We start from the raw sequence: 23962 nt of genomic DNA on the forward strand, positions 1-23962 counted from the left end.
TGACTTTGATCTGCATTTGGCATCGCTTCAAAGGATGTGCACGCTGTTTTTCAGCTATGACCACCAGAACTATGCTAGGTATGCCACAGTGTACTTCCTGACACTTTTGAATTTGCCCGAGTCACATCCAGGAGCAGAAAAGCTTCTGAAGCAATATGGGTTCAGTATAAATAGATCTGAAGTACCAGCATCTAGAAATGCTGTTGACATTACAATCGAGCAAACAATCAATCGTCATGCCAAGTCACGCAGTGGCATAGTAGGTTTCAGCAGAAACCACTCGGCATACTACAGATGGTGCATGACTAGGCATGCTAGAAGTAGTTATCTCCAGGCAACTATGGAGATGGTTGACATTAACTGCCACGAATTTTCAACACACAAAGACTTGAGGTCATCACAGATTGTCAGAAGTGAAGATGATGTTCAAAGGGTTGTTCAGGCAATATCAAATTTTATCAACCCATTTGAAGTTGATAACAAAGAGGTACTGTATTGCCTTTCATCAGGGGTCCCTGCTCCAAGGGATATAGAACATGATCTGCTCCAGGCAAACAACCTGGGCAGAGCAGCCTATGAGTCATTTGTCAAGGAAAGAATTGTTGAAAAAACAACGAGCTTCCATGCACCGATTAAAAGACGTAATCTCAAAACATTTGCAAACCGTGCGAAATCAGTGAAAGTTACAGGACTGTCCAAAAAGTCCAAAGAAATAAAAGCTGAAAGAAATGTTTTTGGTCAGCTGGTCCTTCTGGCGTTGGAGCATCAACTTAGTATGGAGAGAGTATTAAGTTTCTCACTGGGGCCTGTGCCATGGGCACTGGCTACTGCAGATGGCTCTCCAGTAAAGACTGACAAGTCAAAGCTAATGCATGTTTTAGAGGGCGATTCAAACTCTACTACGAGACCAACAACAGGTACCATTAGTTACATTGTTGATGGTAATGCCCTCCTACAGGCACAAGTAGCTTTACCAAATACATTCGGAGAGCTTGCGGAAAATGTGTTTGATCAACTTCCTAAGGCACAGCGTGTTGACTTTGTGACAGACTCTTACTTCCCTATGTCAATAAAAGGGATAGAAAGAGAAAGAAGGGGCAACTCACAGCCACATTTAATCAAAGGGGTTCTAACTAAAGTTCCTAGAGACTGGAAGTCATTTATGTCAAATGATCAAAACAAAGAAATTTCTTATTGACTTTCTACTTGATCAATGGAAAAGCGACAAATATGCACCAAAGCTTGTCGGTAGGAAAGTGATACTGGTATGTGAGAAGAGGTGTTTCACTTTGACAAGTATTGATGGTAAAGAAACACTATTAGCAGAAATGGGTGAGTTGAACTCCACACAGGAAGAGGCAGACACAAGGATAATTCTCCACTGTCTGTCCATTGGAGAAAACTCACCAGAGACCTCTACAATAATTGTAAGGTCCCCAGACACAGATGTGTTCATACTTCTCCTGAACTTCACACATCACTTGAAGCAAAGTGTTCTGTTTGACACCGGAGTTGGCAACAAGCGGCGTCTTATAGACGTGCAAAGTGTGATCAGAGATACAGGCCCGAATATGTGTCAGATTCTCCCTGCATTGCATGCTTTCAGTGGTTGTGATACCACAAGTGCTTTTGTCAGGAAAGGAAAATTGACTGTTCTGAAAATCCTAAAACAACATCCGGGCTTTATGGATGTTTTTCAGAAAATAGGAAGGTCAGCAGAAATGATGATCATGCTTTCAAAAGGCTTGAGCATTTTACTTGCCTTCTGTATGGAAACAGAGCCACAAGTGATATCAACGTGGTAAGGTATGAGAAATTTATGGAACGTTTTACAGCCAAAACAGGCGTATTGTCCACCTACGATGGCATGGATATGAGTCTCTTACCACCATGCAGAGATTCATTGAGAATGCATATCAGAAGAGCAAATTACCAAGCGCTGATATGGTATCAGGCAGACAAGGCAGTCCCAAATATTCCCCCTCCAGAGGCACATGGCTGGAAATCATTGATGTAAAACTTCAGTTTAAGTGGACAGAGGGTGATCTCATGCCCCGAGAGCTTATTGAAGTAATAATGGACGAACCACAAGAAACTGTAGAAGAACAGGAAATTCCTGAATTTCAAAGCTTAACTGATTATATATACGAGCCAATGCATGATTAACAAAAAGTGTTTATTGATATGGATTTTGTATGGAGATGTTCCCTGAATTATTCCACGCAAAAACAAAAGTAAACCTACTAAATTTTTTTAAAACTAATATTATACCCTATGTGATGACCAATTTACAGCTTCCTAGAATCCTAGGGCAATTAATTTTGAAATAAACAAAAACTAGAACCGGTCATATTTGCCAAAAACATTTAAATTCCTATTTTCCTTTAAATTTCAAGGTGACCTTGACCTTTGACCTTGTCGGTCATATGACCATTGAATAGCACGCGTCTAAATATGCAAGAAAGAGTGTTTGAATTTTTTCTCTATCATTTTCAGTTCCTGAGATATCACATATTTTAATTTTAAGGGTTTTGTGTAAAATTTGATATCAGATGCTATGGTAACTGAATTTAATATCATGCAATGCCACAAAAGTAAAGCAACTTAAATTTCTTTAAAGTAATATGATACCCTATGTGATGACCAATTAACAGCTTCCTAGGGCAATTAATTTTGAAATTAACTGAAACTATAACTGGTCATATTTGTCAAAAACAGTGAAATTTCTACTTTCCTTTAAATTTTCAAGGTGACCATGACCTTTGACCTTGTCAGTCATGTCACCATTGAATAGCACGTGTCCAAATAAGTAAGAATAAGTGTTTAAATTTTATCTCTATCATTTTCAGTTCCTGAAATATCACATTTTTTAATCTTATGCAATTTTGCTGCCGTTACCATGACAACAGCTCCCCACAGCCACACGCATATTCGATATGACTGCAGACAACCTGATTCCGACAGCTGGATAGATAAGCTTTCAGAAAATATCGGTCTGCAAAAATCCCTAGAGGGGGGGAGGGTTTCGGTTCCTGGCCCATGGACTATCAACTTTTGTGATGTCATTCCAATCTTTTGTATCTAATTGGTAAAGCTCATTAAATATGCAAATCGGCAATTAGCTAGATGGCTTTCATTAATTCTATATCATGGTTTCTTCGATGTTCATAGCAACTTTAATCAACTTTGGTCAAGGTATCCATGGCAGAGATATATGCCTAATTAGAAAAGCTAGTCAAATATGAAATTTAGTCATTAGCTGATGTAAAAATGCTAAACGACTTTCACATTATGTTATACTATAGTATATTTAGTGCACACAGCAAGTTTTGTCAACTTTGATTGAGCCAATCTGGATATATCTCCCTAATTAGGAAAGTTGGTAGAACATGCGAATCAGTAAGTAGCCTATGCAAAAATGCAAAGTGACTTTCATTACTGCCATATCGTAGTATCTTCAATGTAAATAGCAAGTTTGGTTATATTTGATAGGGTCAATCCAGACATATAACCCTAATTAGGAATGTTCGTCAATATGCAAATTAGCTTTGCCACCATCATAAAAGCTTTATAAGCACTTGAAATGTGTCATGTGGTTCATTGATTAACGTGTGTAATAAGATTCACAAGGGAAGATGCAGTCATTCTGAGAATTTCTTATTTCTGGACAACTAATTATTCAAAGTAAAGTAAGCAAGCCACATCCACCAACACTTTATCAGTTCTTGGCAGTCCCAAAAAGAACTATGTACCAGATTTGATTCCCTTCTGATGAGGTGTCCTTGAGATATCGCGCTAGCTAGCAGACGGACAGATATTGGTACGACATTGGATCACGTGTGTAAACACGTGATCTAACAGGAATCATTGTCCTCTTGTCATTACCTCTTAATAAAATTATCACTCTTTCGTTCCTTCAAACATTTCTTGATCATATAGGAACTATGTTCTGTTTAAACTCTAAGTCTTTTTTCATGTTATATCTGAGACCGATTCCTTCTATTTTGGATGTATGGTGTTGCATTGACCATAACTTTTACGCTACGTGGAACTCTTGAATCTTCTGGAGAGTATATTGCCATAAATTAATCAAACAACGGATGGCAGTAAGTTCGTTTATGTTATTTTGCTCTCACTGTTAACCCTTTGAGTGCTGTAATTTTCCCATCAAAATTTTACTGCCACATTTTACCAATCTCTTATGGATTTTTCTGAAATTTTTTGATAATTTTAGACCAAATGGACATCATATTTTATTGGCTACAGTTTTTTTTTTATCAAAATTTTGGCAAAAATCTGAGAAATATTGACTCAGGTATATTTTATAAAGGTGAGAAAAATTGACGTTGGCGATCAAAGGGTTAACCAGAATAGGAGAGATTATTGAACTTTTATTCGCTTTCTTGTACCGCCACAGCTGGTCATTAAGTGAATATGCATAATACGGAATTTCTTATCAGGAGACGAAACATCATATTGTACTTACAATATATCTGTTGTATTTGATATCTCGATTTCTTGACCTACGCTTTTAGAATTACTAATCTTACTACATTCAGATTCTACTAGCGATCTGAAAAATCAGGCAGAACCATAAAATGCATGCGCGCTTCGCTTCGCGTCAACACGTACTTTCAAGGCAAACGATAAGAAAGTTTTTAGGATGCTATTAGAATTATCGTTACTTGATGATCATGAAAGTTTACAAGAAGATGAATAGCTAAAGGTATGTGTACAGAAGTTTCTTTTTGCTGCAACCATGTATGTATTGTTCAATATTTTTATGTCTGTAGGTTGAGCTGCTTCTTCTAATTCCAACATCATCTTATGTCGCACTGCTTTATGCAGCGTTTATATGTGATAGCGTGTACGTGGCTGATGTTGTTGTCTAAAGTTCAGTACAATATCAAATTTCCATTTTCAACAAAATTTTTAACAAAAGTACAGTACCATATTTCCATTTTCAACAACATTGTTAACAACAGCATATTCGTCATAATGCCAAATGCATGTTGGCAGAGTCGCCGCAATCTTTATTCACAAGTTAGGAGAAAATAACTGTCTGATAGTACAAATCTTACCACAGGTACATCTGTTGTCTCAATACTGACACTATTGCAAGAGGGCGCCATGTATTTTTATACATTTATGCTTTATCAATCGAGGCTGTTTTTTGTCAGAGATCATTCACCCTATATTGAAATTTACTAGCAGTCAACGGCGTCAGGTACCTTGAAACTTCACTCAAAGAGAATACGACTGCTATTTCAGTGTCCCTTTCACAGTTGAAAGTGGTGAGAGGTCATGCACAAAAGAACGAGAGTTTCAACGTGAGGCAGGAAGATCAAATACCGTGGTTATGCAACCCTTAACTTTTTGCTTTAACTGTCTGCATACCTGCATATAATATCGTTATGTCGATATCGAGTTTCTGTCATTAGTGGGAGGGAAATTACGATTCGTAAGCTCGGCGGACATCTTTGAAAAAATGTCGGGCGGACAGGTACATTGGTTTGATCCGATTCTCTACTGGTATTTGTCTAAGTGCAAAATAGTGTAGGGGATGAAGAGGTCGACGAAAGGGAGCTTTGCATTGCGTAGAGCAGAGTCCCTTACTCCGAGTAGAGGGAGAATTGCTATTAAAGCAATCGACAGTCAAGCCACACTCTCTGGTTTTACACTTTATTTGAAAACACAATCTTAAAACTCGCTAGACTAAATTGCAGCTGTTAAAATGACTTCGAATGTACATTGTTCTTTATTTAGTCTTATGAAAGGAATGCAAATATTTCTCGACTTTGTTTTCAATCGTGTCGCTGTCACTGTCATTGAGGTTTATAATAAACAATACACTGTCTGCTGAATTTAGAGCAGTATCTTTGTAACATGACACCATGTATACACCATGCAATATGCTAATGTAAGTGTACTGTACCTTGTGCAAAGTTGCACATATAGTGCATGAATAAGATGCCATTTGAGATTTAATTATCATCACTTTACACATAGAACAATCACATTTGCACAAGTATGTGTATAAGTTATTATAATAATTATATGTGTGTCATGCATAAATACATACATATATGCATGCATGCATGCATGCATACATAGATACATAGATACATAGATACATAGATACATACATACATACATACATACATACATACATACATACATACATACATACGCGCAAACTTAAAAGTTTCAACCCGTCCACCCACACATTCATTCACTCATCTACCCATCTATCCATCCACCCATCCATCCATCTATCCATCCACCCCGTATGTGCATGAAAATGTGGTTATAATTTGTATGTCTCCGGAGGCATTTAGAATTAGACAATGGTACCACATATCTACAGCCAGTTCTGTCAAAACCTTATCTGCAGCCAGTTCTGTCAAAACCTTATCCATGTTTGTAACGAATCGGTCGTGTGTTATTTGGCCACGAAAGCAAAACAACACCATGCATACATAATATGTAAATAACCAAAAGTTGTGACCATCTAGTCTATTCACCCTACACATCGATATGTTTTTGTTGTATCTAACAGGACAATTATTACAAAAATAGGTGGTCTACTTCATTTGCATGCAAAGTTTACTCAGACTTGAAAGGACATACGGTACTCCATCCACTGTGGCTCGATTCAGCACAAGAGGCTCAAAAGGTAGGATTTACGTTTCTTGATGTCCGTTATTTTAGAGTTAAGTTTCCCCATGCTAGGCTAACAACTCCATATGACCTTTACGTCCCGATAATTTTGTCAATCAACTGATCTTACTGTAGCAGTAGAGCTCGATAAACAGCCTTACAAGGCGATGACTTAGCGATAAATTGAAGACCTGGTCAATTCACATCGAGGCACTTTTATTATGTAGGTTGTTGCTTTGGTGGCAGTTCAGCGGGGTCATATGCAAAAGGCTTTCGTAACAAAAGATAAATACCAATATTGTTATACAGATTTCAAGCAAACTTCGGGCATTTGTCCAAGCTTGCAACACGTCAGAATCAGAATATCATAAACGTAGGGTTGGGAAAATATGTACAAAGTGCCAATCTGAGCTCAGGAAAGTCGGAAAATCATGCGTCATGCTCAAATTTAGCGGGCGTGTGTAACATATGCATGTACAATTTCAGGATTTATATTAGCGTTTTTACATTAACGTTACTTTACAGCTGACCTCGAAAAGGGGACATAGCGACTGCGTCGCGCGCCAGATAACAATTGTAAAAAATATAAATGGCCGTTATGATGTATTGTATAAAGTCGGCAAAAGTGCATCGCAATGGCCCTGATTAGAATCAAACTTTTTTCTATGTAAAAACAGCCTGGTTCGAGATTGTTTCGACAAAGTTCCTCCAGTATCGGCGCGCTTTACTCTGTTCAAAATACAACATGGCGTCGCGGTGAGATTGAGAATGAGATGTAGAAAGGAAAATGAGATAAAGGCTACAGTTTCAGGTGAAAAAAGGCAAAACGCAGAGAAAAAAGTTCACATACTAAACGTTACGCCTTCACATCATTAAACGTAGATGTCTGTCGATGTAAACTGCGGTTGTATGTTGTGGGAGAATACGCTTCACTTCTTCTTTGGATATGTTTATTGGCTACGAGTCTTTTGAAATTGCAAATGAATATAGCCATCTTAATCCACAATAGTAATTTTGAGATCTTCCTATCCTAAGAAAACTAGGCAGTGCAATCAGCAGCTTTCGCCGTCACAAATATACATGGACAAAGTATTATTTTGAATGATGTACAACATGCGTGCCGATAGAGTTTGCCGAAGCAAGTGACAAACCGATTTTGACATTTGTTACAAGAGGTGAATTTTAGCACAGTTGCTCGTTTTCCTGCTCTGCGCCCCACAGACGTATGCATATGCCCGTAAAACGTCTATGAGGAGCGAGGGCGCAGAGCGGAATTGGAAATAACGAGCGACTGTGGTTTTTATGTAGACTTTTCTTCGATATTCTGAACATTATGAAAATTCTGTTGAGAAAGTGAACGCTATTTGCAACTGACTCCTACCTAATATTCGAACATTTCCCCTCAATTGGGGATTTCAAGATGTTTTCGCGAGAAAGGAAGATAAACTGTTGAAGCAGTACAACAAGTGAATAATAATATTACTTTGTGAGTCAAATTGAAAAACTTGATACACGTAGAGCAATTGAAAAATTGGAAGTTAAAATATTAAGGTAGAATGCGCCTCGGGTACAGATATTCGGATTTTCAAATTTATTTTTAAAATATTCTTTTGGCCTACTACTTAAGGGGGCTCATTTTGAAGGTTTGGGAGTTCTCGAGTTTTCGTTAATTTGTATTTGCATCATTGGTTTCTCATTAGGAAAACACGATGGCAGTCGACAAAAGCCAATCGTCGAGAGAAGAGGAAAGTAAGAACTCATTCTTGATGGAAGAACAAAGCAAAAAACGCCAAAAGTCTGGTAGCGACGGACAAGCAAACCTGGCAGACAGCGATGACTATACTTGTGGGATAGGATCGTGGCGACCGCGATGGCTTCAGGTTTTCGCGAACGTCAAAGTAGCCTTTGTCGTGATTATGTTGGCGGCTGTTTTAACGACGTTGAATTTTGCAGCGTTGTCTATTGCAGCGGTCAGCTGGGAGCGACAGTTCGCCCTGTCGTCGACGATTGTCGGAGTCTGCTTCACGTCCCTCGACCTCTCGTCAATTGTGGCAATGCCGTTGATGACCTACTTTGGCGGCCAAGCGACGAGCCACCGTCCTCGATGGATCGGATTCGGCGTTCTGTCGGCCACAGTTGGGTTGCTAATAATCGGATCCACGCAGTTTATGTCGGATCTGTACGAGTACGGTGACATGCCGTCCCGTTCTTCTAATGCCTCCTCTGGTCTCTGCTTTCCCGGTCGAAGCGAACACACACTCGGCGTTGTCAATGATAGCCTCACTGACCAATTGCAAAGCTGTGATAGTGTGCTCGCTGGGAACAACTTAGCGGCACTAGTCTGCCTGTTTCTCGGCTTGCTCTTTTTAGGAGCAGGTTTCACGCCAATTTTCACTTTAGGAGTTTCCTACATTGATGATGGTGTACAGCGAAAGAAGGCGCCTCTATATTTTGGTAAGTGGACATACCTGCGATGACTTAGTTGAGTAATCGTAAAGTGGTCTTAAAAGTAAGATGACAAATTGTATGGGGATTGAAATATATTTCCGTAGCTGAAGCGGTAGATTACGAAACATAAGAAAACAAGCAAACTGATCACTTTTCTCGCTCAGGCCGCATGTTTTGGGGTTATTAGGGGAAAAGATTCCTTTAATGACAACAGCAATAGCAGTGGATCATCAGAGAAGTGCCATGATGAGACTTCAGACTGGAATGAACAGCATGATGTAACTAAATTAATGTATACTTGTGCAGATGTTTAGTGAAACAAACAAACAAACAAACACACAAACAAACACATGCTTGAAAGCTTGTATTTGGGGACTGACTTACTGAAGACAGGCGATCCAGAAATACGAATTATTCTTGGTATGTTGTATTACTAAAAAGACCAAAATGGCTCTTGTAGTTAGATTCTTTCAAAGTGGTGAACTTCGAAATCGGACGCCGTGTTAAACATGTTGCATGGCGTTGGTCTCTCAGATCAGAGGGAATTCAGGGATAAAAAGTTTTTTCCTTTTAGTATCAAACACAAGTGTGCAAAGTTCCAGTGCTTTACTTATCCACTCTGGCCATAAAAAGTATTTTTATAAACCCATTTAAACAGTAGCGTGTCTTTGGCATTCAATTCATAAAGATACAGATTTACAATTTTTGATCGCCTACAGTGACGCAAACTCAAGACGGTGGAGACGCTAGTACGACTTTATCTGCGGCGTCATCACCTACCCACTATTTTTCAAATAATATTCTCTGTCTTTCGCAGGAATTCTATACTCGATGTATGGCCTCGGCCCGTTGATCGGTTACCCAATGGCGGGGTACTTCACAAGCAAGTACGTTGACTTCTACCGCGTTGACGAGTCCACAGTGGAAATCGATAACAGGGACCCCCGCTGGGTCGGTGCATGGTGGCTGGCGTACTTCGTCAATGCCACCCTCCTATTCTTTGCCGCGATACCGTTATTTGTGTTGCCGAGGAAATTAAGAAAACCAAAAGAAGACGTAGAAGAAGTTGAGAATGCTGAGGAACATATCAAAGAAATGACCATGACTGAGAAAATAAAAGGTCTGTCTGTCTGTCTGTCTGTCTGTATGTATGTATGTATTGTATGTATGTATGTATGTATGTATGTATGTATGTATGTATGTATGTATGTATGTATGTATGTATGTATGTATGTATGTATGTATGTATGTATGTATGTATGTATGTATGTATGTATGTATGTGTGTGTGTGTATGTATGTATGTATGTATGTATGTATGTATGTATGTATGTATGTATGTATGTGTATGTATGTATGTATGTATGTATGTATGTATGTATGTATGTATGTATGTATGTATGTATGTCTGTATGTGTGTATGCATGTAATTTATAACATTACCTTTTATACCTTTAACATTTGTAAAATCACGAGCTGTGTAAATTACTGTGTGAATATGAATCCGTGATGTTCATATCTCCTTGTAAAGTGTTTTCAACGAATTTGATGTATCTTATGTATCTTTAACATTTGTAAAATCAAGAATTCACCTGCATCTTTAACTGATGGTAAGGTCTGTTGAATTGTCGTTTTCCCTCGATCATTATGCTGATTACAATTACAAAAAGAATTCACCCCAATTTTGAATGATCACAGAAAATAGAAAAACGTGTTTTCCACAATCACACCATTCTATATTCGAGTAACTATTCGTAGAGAGTGACGGAGATCGTAAACCTAAATTTTAAATTCTATATGACGCTTTTTAAGTGGGAATATTCATGAAGGTTTGTCATTTTTCTGCCAGACAGTTGCATAACAACAATAGTAAATGCCTTTTTATATGATAAGTGACTTGCAATGGCACTTGCGTAACCAGGTCTAGCCCTTTATTATTTATCATTTATATGTCTATTTTCCTACTTATGTAGAATAACCCCGAGGACAAATATTCTCATTCTCAATTTTAAAAATTATTTTCTCGTTCACCGCTTTTTGGGGCTCATTTTGAAGCTATTTAAGTGAGAAATATGTTCACCAGGTAGTTTTTTGAAGATCGGAAAATAAATTTTCCCATAGAGTTAACACAAGGATGGCGGACATTTTTAATTTGTAGTGTCTGTAAATGATAGGTAATTTGCTTCTCTGGTACCAAAATTTGCACGGTGAACCAAGATTTTTATTATATATTTATTCAGAGAATCTTAGCAAACTTTTGTTTGGGAAGTTTCAGCAAAAGTGAGTCTTCCAAATTCGAGGAGTGCACCACCGAAATTTATTAAACAATATGAGTGTTAAAGGTATACTGTCACCTGTTCCAGTTTTGCTACAGTTACCATGGAAAGATAAAATCTAACCAATCACAGATTTTAAGTGGGTGGCCGCCTTTTAAAAACAGCACCCTCACATTGGCATTTTGAATACCAAGGAACGCTCCTTTGCCCATATATGGGCGTATTTAGATTACAGGTGACTGTATACCTTTAAAGCAGGCAGAACAATCACGCTTTGTTTTCATTTTTTGATGAAGAATTCCCACGAGCTATGAAGCGCCTCTTCACGAACTCCACACTTATGTGTATAGTAGTTGCCATGACTGCCGACGTCGCCTTGATCAGTGCGGTGGCGCCTTTTGCAACTAAATACGTCATCAACCAGTTCAGAACCAGCGTGTCGCTAGCCGCCATCGTGGTTCGTGAGTACCACTTTTCACTCTCTTATTACGTACGGAGAAAGGCTAATGTCGAGAGATAGACTGATTTATACTTCAAAATAAATATTTCGATTTTTGTGAAGAGCCCTCAAGCTGAGGGAGAATAATTACGGATAAGCAAAGAGTTTAGATAAAACGCACAAGGCTGCATTGACAAACACCTCGTAGGGGGATTCCAAAAAATTGTCAGATTTATTCAAATACCCCCTTACAAACTCACAGTGTGTTCAAGTCCCTTCCTAATATTTGAAGTCTCTCCTTAAAGGAAGGCAAAATTTGGCCGATATAGTGCTTCATCCCAAAATATCAAATCGTAATACATGGGAGTCTACTGGTCAAATTATTAACATTATACCCATAAAAAGAAGCTATATCTCTACATTCATATGTGTGTGATAATTCATGTAAATGTATTTGGCTTGAAGTGGCAGGTAAAAAGTGCATGTCTATACAAAAAATTGATTTTTGGATTTCATTGTTAATGTTGATTCACTATACATGGTAGTCTATGAAAAAACTATACCTTTGATTAGCATCATGGGGTGTTTACAAGTACACATTTAATTTAATTCTGGAATATCGCAAAAAGTTGATCCACCATACATAGGAGCCTATAACAAAACTGTGAATGATTTTTTCGTAATATAAAACTTGCAATATTTGTGCATATATGGACCCTGAATAATTGACATAATTGTACTTGATTAGAAGAGGGTGGTTACACGTGCATATGTGTAAAAGAAATTTGACTTTTGAATTTTGTAGTCTATGAGGAAAGTATGAATAATTTTGTTACAATACAAAACTAGCCAAATCTGTGTATTTATAGATGTTTGATATTTGATATTAATGTACTTGTATAGAACCAGGTGGTTACAAGTGCACGTGTGTGCGATTTCGGAATTTCACTGAAAATGTTGATTCACCATACATTTTAGTGTTTGAGGAAACTAAGAATAACACTTAGTTTATCATCTACCAAATTGTTATTCAAAGCTTGTTTGACTTGAAGCTTCTATTTGTTATTTTTGCACTATGCACTATTCTAAATAGTTTGTATTCTGTCAAAGTCCTAAAAAAATGTATAATGTTATCAAATGAGTTATCTCCCAAAATTGTTATCGAAAGGTTAAGTTGAAACTTTTAGTCATTATAGAAGACAGGTTTGCACAACAGACGAGTTGAGTAAGTCTAAATCTTGTGACTCAAGGCGGCTGCTTGGATCAACAATAAATTGTTTAATATACGATAAAACTTGCGCCTAAAATGGAAATGGCAGGAAGTGAAAGTGCTAGAAGGTATTTGAAAAGGAATTTGATATTAAATAAATTTTCAAGTCCCCCTTTGCAATGTCAATTTTTTCAGATCCCCCCGGAATGTTGTAACTTTTTTCAAATCCCCCTCAAGAGAGGTTTTGTGAATGTAGCCTAACTCAGACGCACGCAGCATACGTCAGGAACACGTTGAATTTGACTGCAAAGTCCTTCCCAAAGTTAGGAGATCTGAGAAGGAAATGGTGATTTGAACTTCTTTTGCAAACACAATACTATGCTGAAATAGTGTGTCTGATAAACTGCAACAACTTTTTAAACAAGAAACTTTTCCAGCAAAAATAAGACTGGTCACATAGATGTATGGTTCCCATGACGTAACCATAGTGGCATGTAGTTATTGCGAATTTAAGCGAGGCAATCGAAATAGTGGCACAGAAAATCGCAGATTTTTGTATCGAATGTAATAATTATTTAGTAAAGCGAATTATCATGAAGAACGTATGCGATATTACGACACTAACATCAGAGTAGCAGACACGTACTGACCAAAATGCCAAAATGAAAGCTTCAAGGGTCACGTGACAAAATGTCATCCTTTACTACCGAATAGGTCTTTAAAACTTTGAAATAACCTTGGTTTCCCTTCATGAACAATATTTCAAATTTTGTCCTGACAGCAATTGGTTTTATCATCCCCTCCACAATCGGTATCTTCACTGGTGGCGTCCTCATGCGCAGATTCAGGCCGACATTGAAGAAAATTGCCAGAAATATAACCGTTGTCCACCTTGCTTGTTTGCTAATGCTCGTTCCACTTATGTTCGTCGGATGTGAAAACTATAGATTTGCTGGAATAAATTACTCGTACCCGTCGTCTAGCAAGTAAGCCTTTCTAACGTTTGTTTGAGGTTCAGGAGGTTTGTTTGCTATTGTGCAATTTCTCATATAATTTAACAGAGTACCAGACTAACACCTACTGCGATATGCATAGTACATTTCTGCTGTTGTTTGTGGCGTTGTCGTACTCCCTACCGAACTCAAAAACACTTACATTGCATTTAAAATCTTTCCTATTTTTTATAATTGAGACAAAGTTTGACAAATTTTGCCATAGAGTTGAACCGATGCCTTGTCGGACCGATTCCTTATCGTAATCTTCAATAATGTCTACGCTATCTCCCTGCCAATCTTAAACGTTTACTGTAGCCTTTGTAAAAGTAAAATTCTATTCTCAGCACTGCCTGACGTAGCATTACATAATGCAATGAGAGGCCAGTTGTACTTTATGTTTCCTTGTGCAATTTCAATATGATATCGTGCATCATCTATGCCCGTGAAAGCTAAGTCAGCTCTAAGAAAAGTTAGCCCTGGGTATGAATTATTTCTTTTTCAATTATGAAGTCACACTTTCCAAAGACTGGAATATATAAAAAATGTCAATGAAAGAATTTAAACACAACAGTAAGGATGTTACATGAATTAACATTGCTCAACAAAACACCAATCTGACACACGTAACTGACTTTGTCATCTATTAAATGCACAACAATTGTTTGAATATCCTAATCGAATTAATTTATTCAGTGACAGTGACCAAGACATTTTTACTGGTATGGATGCAAAGTGTAACACCGAATGCATGTGTCCGCCGAATTCACCGTTTAATCCAGTCTGCGGTTCGGACGGCGTGACATACTTTTCGGCCTGCCACGCAGGGTGTTCGGCTCGACAACACACCTCAGGACAAACTGGCGCGAGAGTAAGTTAGTCTTTTCAAAGAGTTATAGGGGCATAAAAATCCTGTTTTCCTTAGGCTTAACTTGGAGCCTAATGCCAACATTATATTGACATGTCATCGATTATGAGAGGTGAAATACATTCTCATAGTGAGTCCAGCGAGAAAAGGTGGTATTCTCGAGATTTTCTTTGTTTTAAGAAAGCATTTTCTTGAGTCTTGAGTGCCCGTTTTAGCTGTTCAGTAAAATCATACTCAGAAAGGTTTAAAAACAGCCCGGCCGCCCTAGTGTTTCGAAATTTCAGGGGCACGTTAATTAAAGTCTTTACAAGTACTATCATTCTGACCAATGCCCATTCCTTATCATATTTTAATTCACTTGTAGACTTTCTCAAGGTGTTCTTGCGTGGAGAATCTCAAGAAAACCGGTGAAGAGGGAATCTTTGAAACCATGATTTATTCGACTGAGGGAGCTACCATAAACCAAGATGGCCCTCAAATGGATGGCCAACTGACAACAAAATCTGAACAATTTACAACTTTCAAGGACATGGATTATAATGATACAAAAACTGAGACGTATACGATGGTCATTCAACTTTCCACACCTAAGCCAACTGGTATTGTTTCACGCCACGGGGGCGCTGCATACACTCCTTTCGACGACGATGGAGCTGCCAGGCCTGGTATATGTGGAGAGCAGTGCACGAATAAGCTGATTGTGTTTACAATTCTGTTGTTCTGCATGAGTTTCATGAAAAGTCTACCACAGATCTCATCCCTAGAGATTCTCCTAAGGTGATAAACAACAAACAAACAAATAAAGAAATATTAATAAATAAAGAAATATTAATGAATAAATAAATAAATAATGACACACATGTATACTTTAAACATACACACATGTAGCTATTTAGATAGATAGATAGATAGATAAAATGATAGATAGATAGATATACAGTGGGCACTATATATTATTGTCTTAATACATGGTTGTATGTGCCCAAGAGCTGGTGATAATTTGCTCCACGCCAGGAGGGCAAACTGTCTCCTACTGCGAGGCACACAAACTGCATGTATTCAGGCAATAATATTTTTATCACATGCCTCTTCATAGTTAACGCTTCATGAAATTTAGTTACATACAGGTCATTCTTTTACCATATCGACAATCATCAAACAGATTTTGATGAAAGTGAAAACAGCAGGCGCATATGTATCTTACATCAAGTGTTAATCGTATACCATGACGTCGAAGGGCTCCACCGGACCGGTAACTATGGAAACCGGTCCGCACATAGTTCACACGGCCCGCTAGCTCCCCAGATGTTCCTATTCAAATCAATGCACTTATTTGCACTCACATCGAGGCATGTAATATAGGACTCATATTGGAGGATAGTGAATCTTATACTGTAGTTTGCATTTTGCCTGCTGCGTGATGGATCTAATAAAAACTTCATCTTGATGAGAACTGTTATTAAAGCTACGCGTCAACAAAAGCCCGACCCAGAAAAGTGCTGATAACATTTGAGAGGACATTTTAACTGTAAGAAATGCAGTGTATCGAATGTAACATTACATAATTTCACAATCAGAGTTGATAGTTTTACCGATGCTATTTTCCAAACCATAGTTTCAATGTACAAATATGTATCTTTGGTTAAAATTGGTATACCACAGAAAAAATACATAACTGGCACACTATCGAGCTCTCTGAGCTTTTATCATAAATCCCATTCTTTTTTATTCATTTTAGGATTGTCAAGCCGACAGACAAGCCTTTTGCTCTGGGAGTCAGGGCTATGTTCGTCCAAGTATTCGGTACGATATTCCCTTATATGATATGTGTGTGTATATATGTATATATGCATGCATGCATGCATGCATGTGTGTATGTATGAATGCATGTATACATGCACGTATGTATGTATGTATGTATGTATGTATGTATGTATGTATGTATGTATGTATGTATGTATGTATGTATGTATGTATGTATGTATGTATGTATGTATGTATGTATGTATGTATGTATGTATGTATGTATGTATGTATGTATGTATGTATGTATGTATGTATGTATGTATGTATGTATGTATGTATGTATGTATGTATGCATGCATGTATGCATGCACGTATGTATCTAACTATGTACGTATCTATGTAACTATGTATGTGTCTATTTATCTGAATGCATCTATTGATCGATGTATGTACATATTTACATACGTGTTATACGGATTATGTTTGCCTGTTTACAATATCATGTCATTGAGCATTATGAAAATTTAAACATGTGCGGAAAGTTTATAATATGCCTAGAGATTACAATTCCCTGTATGTAGAAACATTGGAACATTATCAAACTTCAAGTCTGGTCGGACAGTACGATACGTTGGTCATCTTTCAGTTGTTTACATATATTGCATCAAATTTTAAAAGTTATAAAGAATGGTATACTTACTTTTTATGTGTTATTTCAGCTTCGATCCCAACATCAATATACGTCGGTGCTATCTTTGATTCGACGTGCCAGCACTGGGGGCGTAATCCCTGCGGTGATCGTGGTACATGTTGGGTGTACGACCTCAACGCCTATCGCTTGAGATACTACGCAGTCATAATGTGTCTCAAGCTGCTTACCACGGTGTTCTGTCTCCTGACTTGGTTTACTCTGAAGGGCAAAGGACCGACCAACCGTGCAGAGCAAGACTACAAAACTGTGGCGACGAGCCCTGAGGCCGAAGGCCACTCCTCTAAACCTGTCAAAATGTGAGATTCCTGGGACACTGGGACAGATTGGTGCATGTATGGCAACCATGAGGAGAAATCATTAGACCAAACAACAAGCACAATGATCTCTATATTTATATATCTATTGGCCTATTTTTCTGATATATGTAATGAATGATCAGTTGGCTAAGTTGACGCGTTATACTGTATTTCGCTCAGCTAAAGCTTGAATTACTATTAAGTTAGAGCAAGGAAATGAATAAGGAATTCTGTATCAATGCAACAAGAAGGTAATGTTACTCTTTCATTTCATTGACTGAAATTAAGCTTATGTTGTTAATATCGGAAATCATATCGGAAATTATCACTTTTTGTAATTTGCACATCGTCCCTAGGATCTAAATTTTTGCCTGCCTTAACCCGGTATGTCTCTACATCATTTACAAACCGAAAGATTGACATCTGAAATGAGGAAAAATCAAAACTTCTGTATGACTTACAGAGTAAGAAATGTACTCCTTGCGAAATCAATTTACCCTATCCAGCCCTTGTCTTTAAGGGCTAGTGTTGTCATTATAAAATTCAGACTCGCTAAGCATGTGTTAAAGGTATACTGTCACCTGTTCCAATTTTACCACAGTTACCATGGAGAGGAAATCTAACCAATCACAGATTTTAAGCGGGTGGCAGCTTTTTAAAAACAGCGCCCATACATGGGCATTTTGAATACCAAGGAACACCCCTTTGACCATGTATGGGCATATTTAGATTACAGGTAACTGTATACCTTTAATAGACACTTCATGTTCACCAAAGCTGTCTCTATGAATACTACTAGCATTCTCCTTTGCACAGGTGAGCATCAAAGCATACAAAGGGCAAGTTCATTCCATGCTTATGCATTGTTTATACATTTACAATGGTTATATGTAATTCCTGTAAAGAATAGCTAGTCATATATATTTTTTACTTTCAACAATAAGATGTCATGCAATTCTATACCCTAAACATTTAGAAACTGTTAACTTTACTTAACTGTTAGCTTACTCTGTATGATATTTCATTATAAACATTGTCTATATTAGGTGAGCAGAATAATACTAGGTTTTATAATAATAAACGCGTTCGGTTTTTACTGTTCTCTCTGATAAACATGTTAAGTACAAGGCGGTGTTATTTTACACTGATGTAGCAAAATGGTCTTGATTTTTGATGTATCGGTGTAAGGGCTCTGTAATTTTTACATTTTAACGTTTGTTGAGGGATTTGAATCTGAAGTTACACGACTGCTTTGCTATTTTCGTGACCCGTACATGAACTGAAATTCTCTGTAACATCGAACTCTATCCAATAAATGCCGGGCTGCATCTTAACTGTAGTTCTATCCTAAGGAAAATACATGTAGTATTTCTCCTCATCTCAACACGTCGAGGTACGAATACCACATAATATCGTGATGACAAGTTCACGTGACAGGAGTGATGAAAATGGTGCATTTCTTCAAAAAAACAAACACAAACTTTGTAAGCCGGAGTCAAAGTGGTACAGTGGTACACAACACGTGGAGTGTCGGTATTCAAAATACCCCATTCTTTGAAAAATAAACCCCCGTTTTTCATTCTTCATTTGCGACCCTATAACGAAATAGATGTTTGTAGTCACACAAAAGTTATGCACCTATCTGATCTAAAATGAAATTTGTTAACAAAAATATAAACGAGACCTACATTTTCAAAGAACGTGCCCTCCTTTGTAATGCTCTAATATGCCGTAAAAAACGAAAGTGATCAGACCGTAAGGACTTCTGAGTGACACAATGTTCGGTTCCTGTAGTTTCAATTACAGCATTGTTCATTCTATAAATGCCTTTCCAACATGTGTTGCCTATAGTTACAAAGAATCTTCGAATGTTTTGAGGCACGATGCAGTACACGTCGCGTGCCTCAATTCTTAAACAATATTTTGCTTCAAATAGTAAAGTAACCCCAAATGTCAAAATACAATCAATCAAACATTATCTACTCGGAACTGATTTTGAAAGGCGAATGGATTATGTAAATAGGTTGAGGTAGATGCGCCTCGGAGACAGATATTTGGACTCTCCAACTTTTACACTTTACGTCTTATCTACCACTTGTGGGGGTTCATTTAAAAGGTCTTGGTGTAAGGAAACTTTTCACCGTCTTAGTTTTTTGAAAATCGAAAATTTTATTTTTCTCCATAGATTTAACACAGGTTTGCGGCCATTTTGAATATCAAATATCGGTAAATCTTGGGTAATTTGTTTCTCTGGTATTGAAATTTGCACGATGACTCCCGATTTTTGCTTTATTTTGAAAGAGTGTGGTTAAAATATTCCATGAGGAATGTTAACGCAAAAGTTTAAAACGTGCCAAAGTGGCAATTTCAGACGCTGTAGTGCAGATTAAATCTGGCCATACCTGAGGAATGTGTATGTACCTCACAGTATACACGTACACGAATGAGGTGCTGAATGTAACATAATTACTTTGCACATGCGTAGCGTTTGTAAATAATGAATCATCCATCTGCGATTGAATACCCATCTATAATATGCATACACGCATACCTGCATATTGAATGCAGAGATATGGTGCATGCATACATACATACAAAAACATACAATGTCATACATACAATGTCAAACATACAATGTCATACATACAAGTTCATACATACATACATACATACAGACATACATGCATACATACATACATACATACATACATACATACATACATACATGCATGCATGCATGCATGCATGATGCATGCATGCATGCATGCATGCATGCATGCATGCATGCATGCATGCATGCATGCATACATACATACATACATACATACATACATACATACATACATACATACATACATACATACATACATACATACATACATACATACATACATACATACATACATACATACAAGCATGCATGCATGCATGCATGCATGCATGCATACATACATACATACATACATACATACATACATACATACATACATACATACATACATACATACATACATACATACATACATACATACATACATACATACATACATACATACACATACATACATACATACATACATATACATGCCATATATCATGGGCCAACATTTTCCACTTTTTAACGGCTCAACCGTGTTTACTTTTTTTGTGACGAAATAGAACAACTTGGCGCTTGGTCAGTTACATACTTAAGTAGAACGCACCTCGGGGACAGACATTCGGACTCTCAAACTTTTACAATTCTCTTCTGATATACCACATGTGGGGGTTCATTTTAAGCTCTTGGTGAAAGAAAACTTTTCACCGGCTTAGTTTTTCGAAATTCGAAAATTTTTATTTTTCTCCATAGAGTTAACACAGGGATGGCGGCCATTTTGAATTTCAAATATCGGTAAATCTTGAGTAATTTCTTTCTCTAGTACCAAAATTTGCACGGTGACCCCCTATTTTTATTCTTGATTTTGAAAGAGAATGATTGAAAGATTCATTGAGGAAAGTTAGAGCAAAAGTTTAAGTCTTTTACTTTCGAGGTGCATACTACCTTAAGTGACAGCCGTGTCCCACCTCTGCTATTCCTATAGTCAGTGTGTCAGTAATAACAAAGATACCTGGTCAACTTCGTTTGCATTCAAAGATTACTAGACCTTTTAAGGGCGTAGATTGTCCTGATCATTGTGGCCCGATTCAACGCAAGAGGCTGTAAAGGTAAGGTATGTGCTTGTCTTTCAGTGTTAAAAGAGTCTACTTTCTTGATATGGGCAACAACTTCATGTGACGTTTACGCGTAGGTGACTTCGTCAAACTCAACTCAACGATAGCGAAGGAGCTCGATAAGTGTCCCCATTCCTCTATACGATTTTGTTCACACTTGGAAACTCAACAAACCGTGCTTACTCTCTACCTATCAACTTTGCGGTTTTGCAATTCGTCATTTTGTCAAGGTTAGATTTAATTTTGTCGTCATCTTATGCTGAGGAATTGTCTGTTTGCCCTAACTCGCCGAATGATCAGGTTAAATATGTCAGACAGCCGAGAAAGCTCTTGCAAGCACTTTCCTGAAAAACAACTGTGTGCTTGTTTCCGCTCCGTTTAGCAGGGCAGTCTCGCATCACTGGGCAAACGGCACACTCATATTTAAAGAGTTACGCCGGGACCTCAAAAATGTCGCTGCTTCGGTAAATTATCCAGATACTGCATTTTAAAACAAATCAAAAACAAAACAAACATATTTAAGCACATAGCTTGGGACAGCCTGATTCATAGAAGTTACAAGAAAAAATGTGATGAGCAAACATCCCTAGTAATTCTGCAAGTTCTTCAAGTTGACTTTCGCAAAATTCAACGCAAAAGTTTATCGGGTCTCAACATCTGACTTCTAAAGAATATTTGGAACAAGCTAGAATATGTTTACTCTATATATTTCGACCTTCTTCGAAGGTTTTCAGAAATTCATGACGGTATATTACCGAGACTTAGGGTGATGGTGCCATATCGGGAATTATATGGTACCAGTAATTGGCGGAAATACTGCGATCTTATTGGTCGAGACGTGAAAATAACCGTGCTATATTCGCAGTATCACAGACACGAGCTCTAAGCCAGAGAAAAATTCGCTTTTTGACCTTTCACACCAAATTTCGATTTAATATCATGATATAATAGCAATAAACAACCTCAGCAACGGGTATACCACTCGATTTTGACCAGTGAACCCCACATATGATCTCGCTATCACTAGTGCACATATGTTGTGAACTGATAAAATTCATGTGGTATACCTTTTCTGGGTGTGGTTTATTGCTTAATTGAACAATCATATTATTGATTTGGAAAGTCTGCTGCAAGGGAAGGAGGAGTAGTTATAAAGTTACGCTTTGCAACGCTATTTGTGCTTAAGTTTAATTTTTGTTTTGTTACAACATGAACCACGACGAAAGTTAATCACTATAGTGATTAACCATAATCTTTTTATGTTATATTCGGACATGTAACTCTATTTTACAAACCATATATATCACAATCGAAATTCTTCATTCTTTAATGTCTTGCATCAAGTGTTTCGCTAAATCGCTAACCTTTCTCGTGAATTTATGTCAAATCAATTTAAAGGTCATAGGTCACAGCGTTGTTAACATTGAAACATTTCCATAAAACCGTCCTCTGAACAGCAGTGGATGACCAGCCTCATATCAAGTGAAAGGCCAGTCATACCTGGTTACTAAAGCCAAACCATTTCTAAATCAGGAGTTCCGGCCAAAGTTTTACTGTCATTTTTTTCAAGTAAGTCGAATGCCAATGGTAAAGATAACAGATAGAAGTACTCACTTTCAACAGAAAAATATTTGTACTATTGATCTCATAGGAGTCCAACCATTTTTTTCTGAAATCGCCCTGGTGTCGAATTTACTGGGTGGAAGCGAGTTCTAAATACCGAAGTTTTGTAAATAAAACTTCGTTTCATTAAATGCCAAAAGCTACGAAATTATCGACATATCAGTATTCACCGAGACTCAAAAATCCGGTATTATTAGTTCGATTAAAGATCGATGATGATGCAAAATACTACAATCATGTTATACTTTTATTAACTATAGCCCGGGCCGTCCTTTCTTCTCAGACAGTGCCCGAATACTTGACCACCAGCAGAGTAAACAGCAGGGTTCGTCTGTTGAGCAGTGATTGGCGTAAATTTCGAGTAAGGTCGGCGTGAAATGATGCTCAATAGGCTATTGTTCGCAATTTGAACTCTAGGTCCAAGGTCTGCGGCGTTTCAGACATCATACCCCGACGTTGCTGTTAATAATATCAGCAAGCACAAGGGCCTATTATTCGTTTTCAGCCACCAGTGTTGACCCCGCCTTTCGCACAAGAAAGGATGTGAGCTTTGTACCCAAGCGAAACATGCGTGCAAATGTTTTTGTTCGAGAGTGCAAGGGACAGTGAGGGTTCACGCAAGATTTTGAAACAAAAATCAGTAAACTCATTGGTGCGTATGTCAATGCGCTTATTTGGCTGATATTAATAGGTGGTCAGACAAGATAAACACACGAGATCCTCAATGTCCAAATGATCTTTTCATACATATGAAGTATATCTTCATGTTAACACTGACATAAATCGAATTAAATGCTCCGGAGAAGTAAGATAAATGGAGCAATGACACTATTACGGGCTGTAGTGTTGGTGGTAAAATCTTCACGATTTTTAAAAAAATGCTTGCGGCCAAGATAATATGCCAATTCTATGTCTCAGAAGCAGGTGCCGCCAACTGGTAAATTTTATCAATTTCGCAATATCATCACAAAACATGTTTTGG

General features: G+C 37.7%; 1 protein-coding gene across 1 annotated transcript; it reads left to right on the forward strand.

Annotated features, from left to right (window-relative positions):
- The first annotated feature begins 8358 nt into the window (after positions 1 to 8358).
- On the forward strand, positions 8359 to 18429 carry LOC139115813 (solute carrier organic anion transporter family member 2A1-like). The gene is made up of 8 exons (XM_070678186.1): positions 8359 to 9114; positions 9926 to 10228; positions 11680 to 11844; positions 13814 to 14018; positions 14721 to 14895; positions 15257 to 15669; positions 16631 to 16695; positions 17358 to 18429. The coding sequence occupies exons 1-8, from the start codon at positions 8370 to 8372 to the stop codon at positions 17648 to 17650; spliced, it is 2364 nt and encodes a 787-aa protein (XP_070534287.1). The 5' UTR covers positions 8359 to 8369; the 3' UTR covers positions 17651 to 18429.
- The last annotated feature ends 5533 nt before the right edge of the window (positions 18430 to 23962 follow it).

The sequence above is a fragment of the Ptychodera flava genome, chromosome 17, assembly GCF_041260155.1.
Source record: "Ptychodera flava strain L36383 chromosome 17, AS_Pfla_20210202, whole genome shotgun sequence".
Lineage (NCBI taxonomy): Eukaryota > Metazoa > Hemichordata > Enteropneusta > Ptychoderidae > Ptychodera > Ptychodera flava.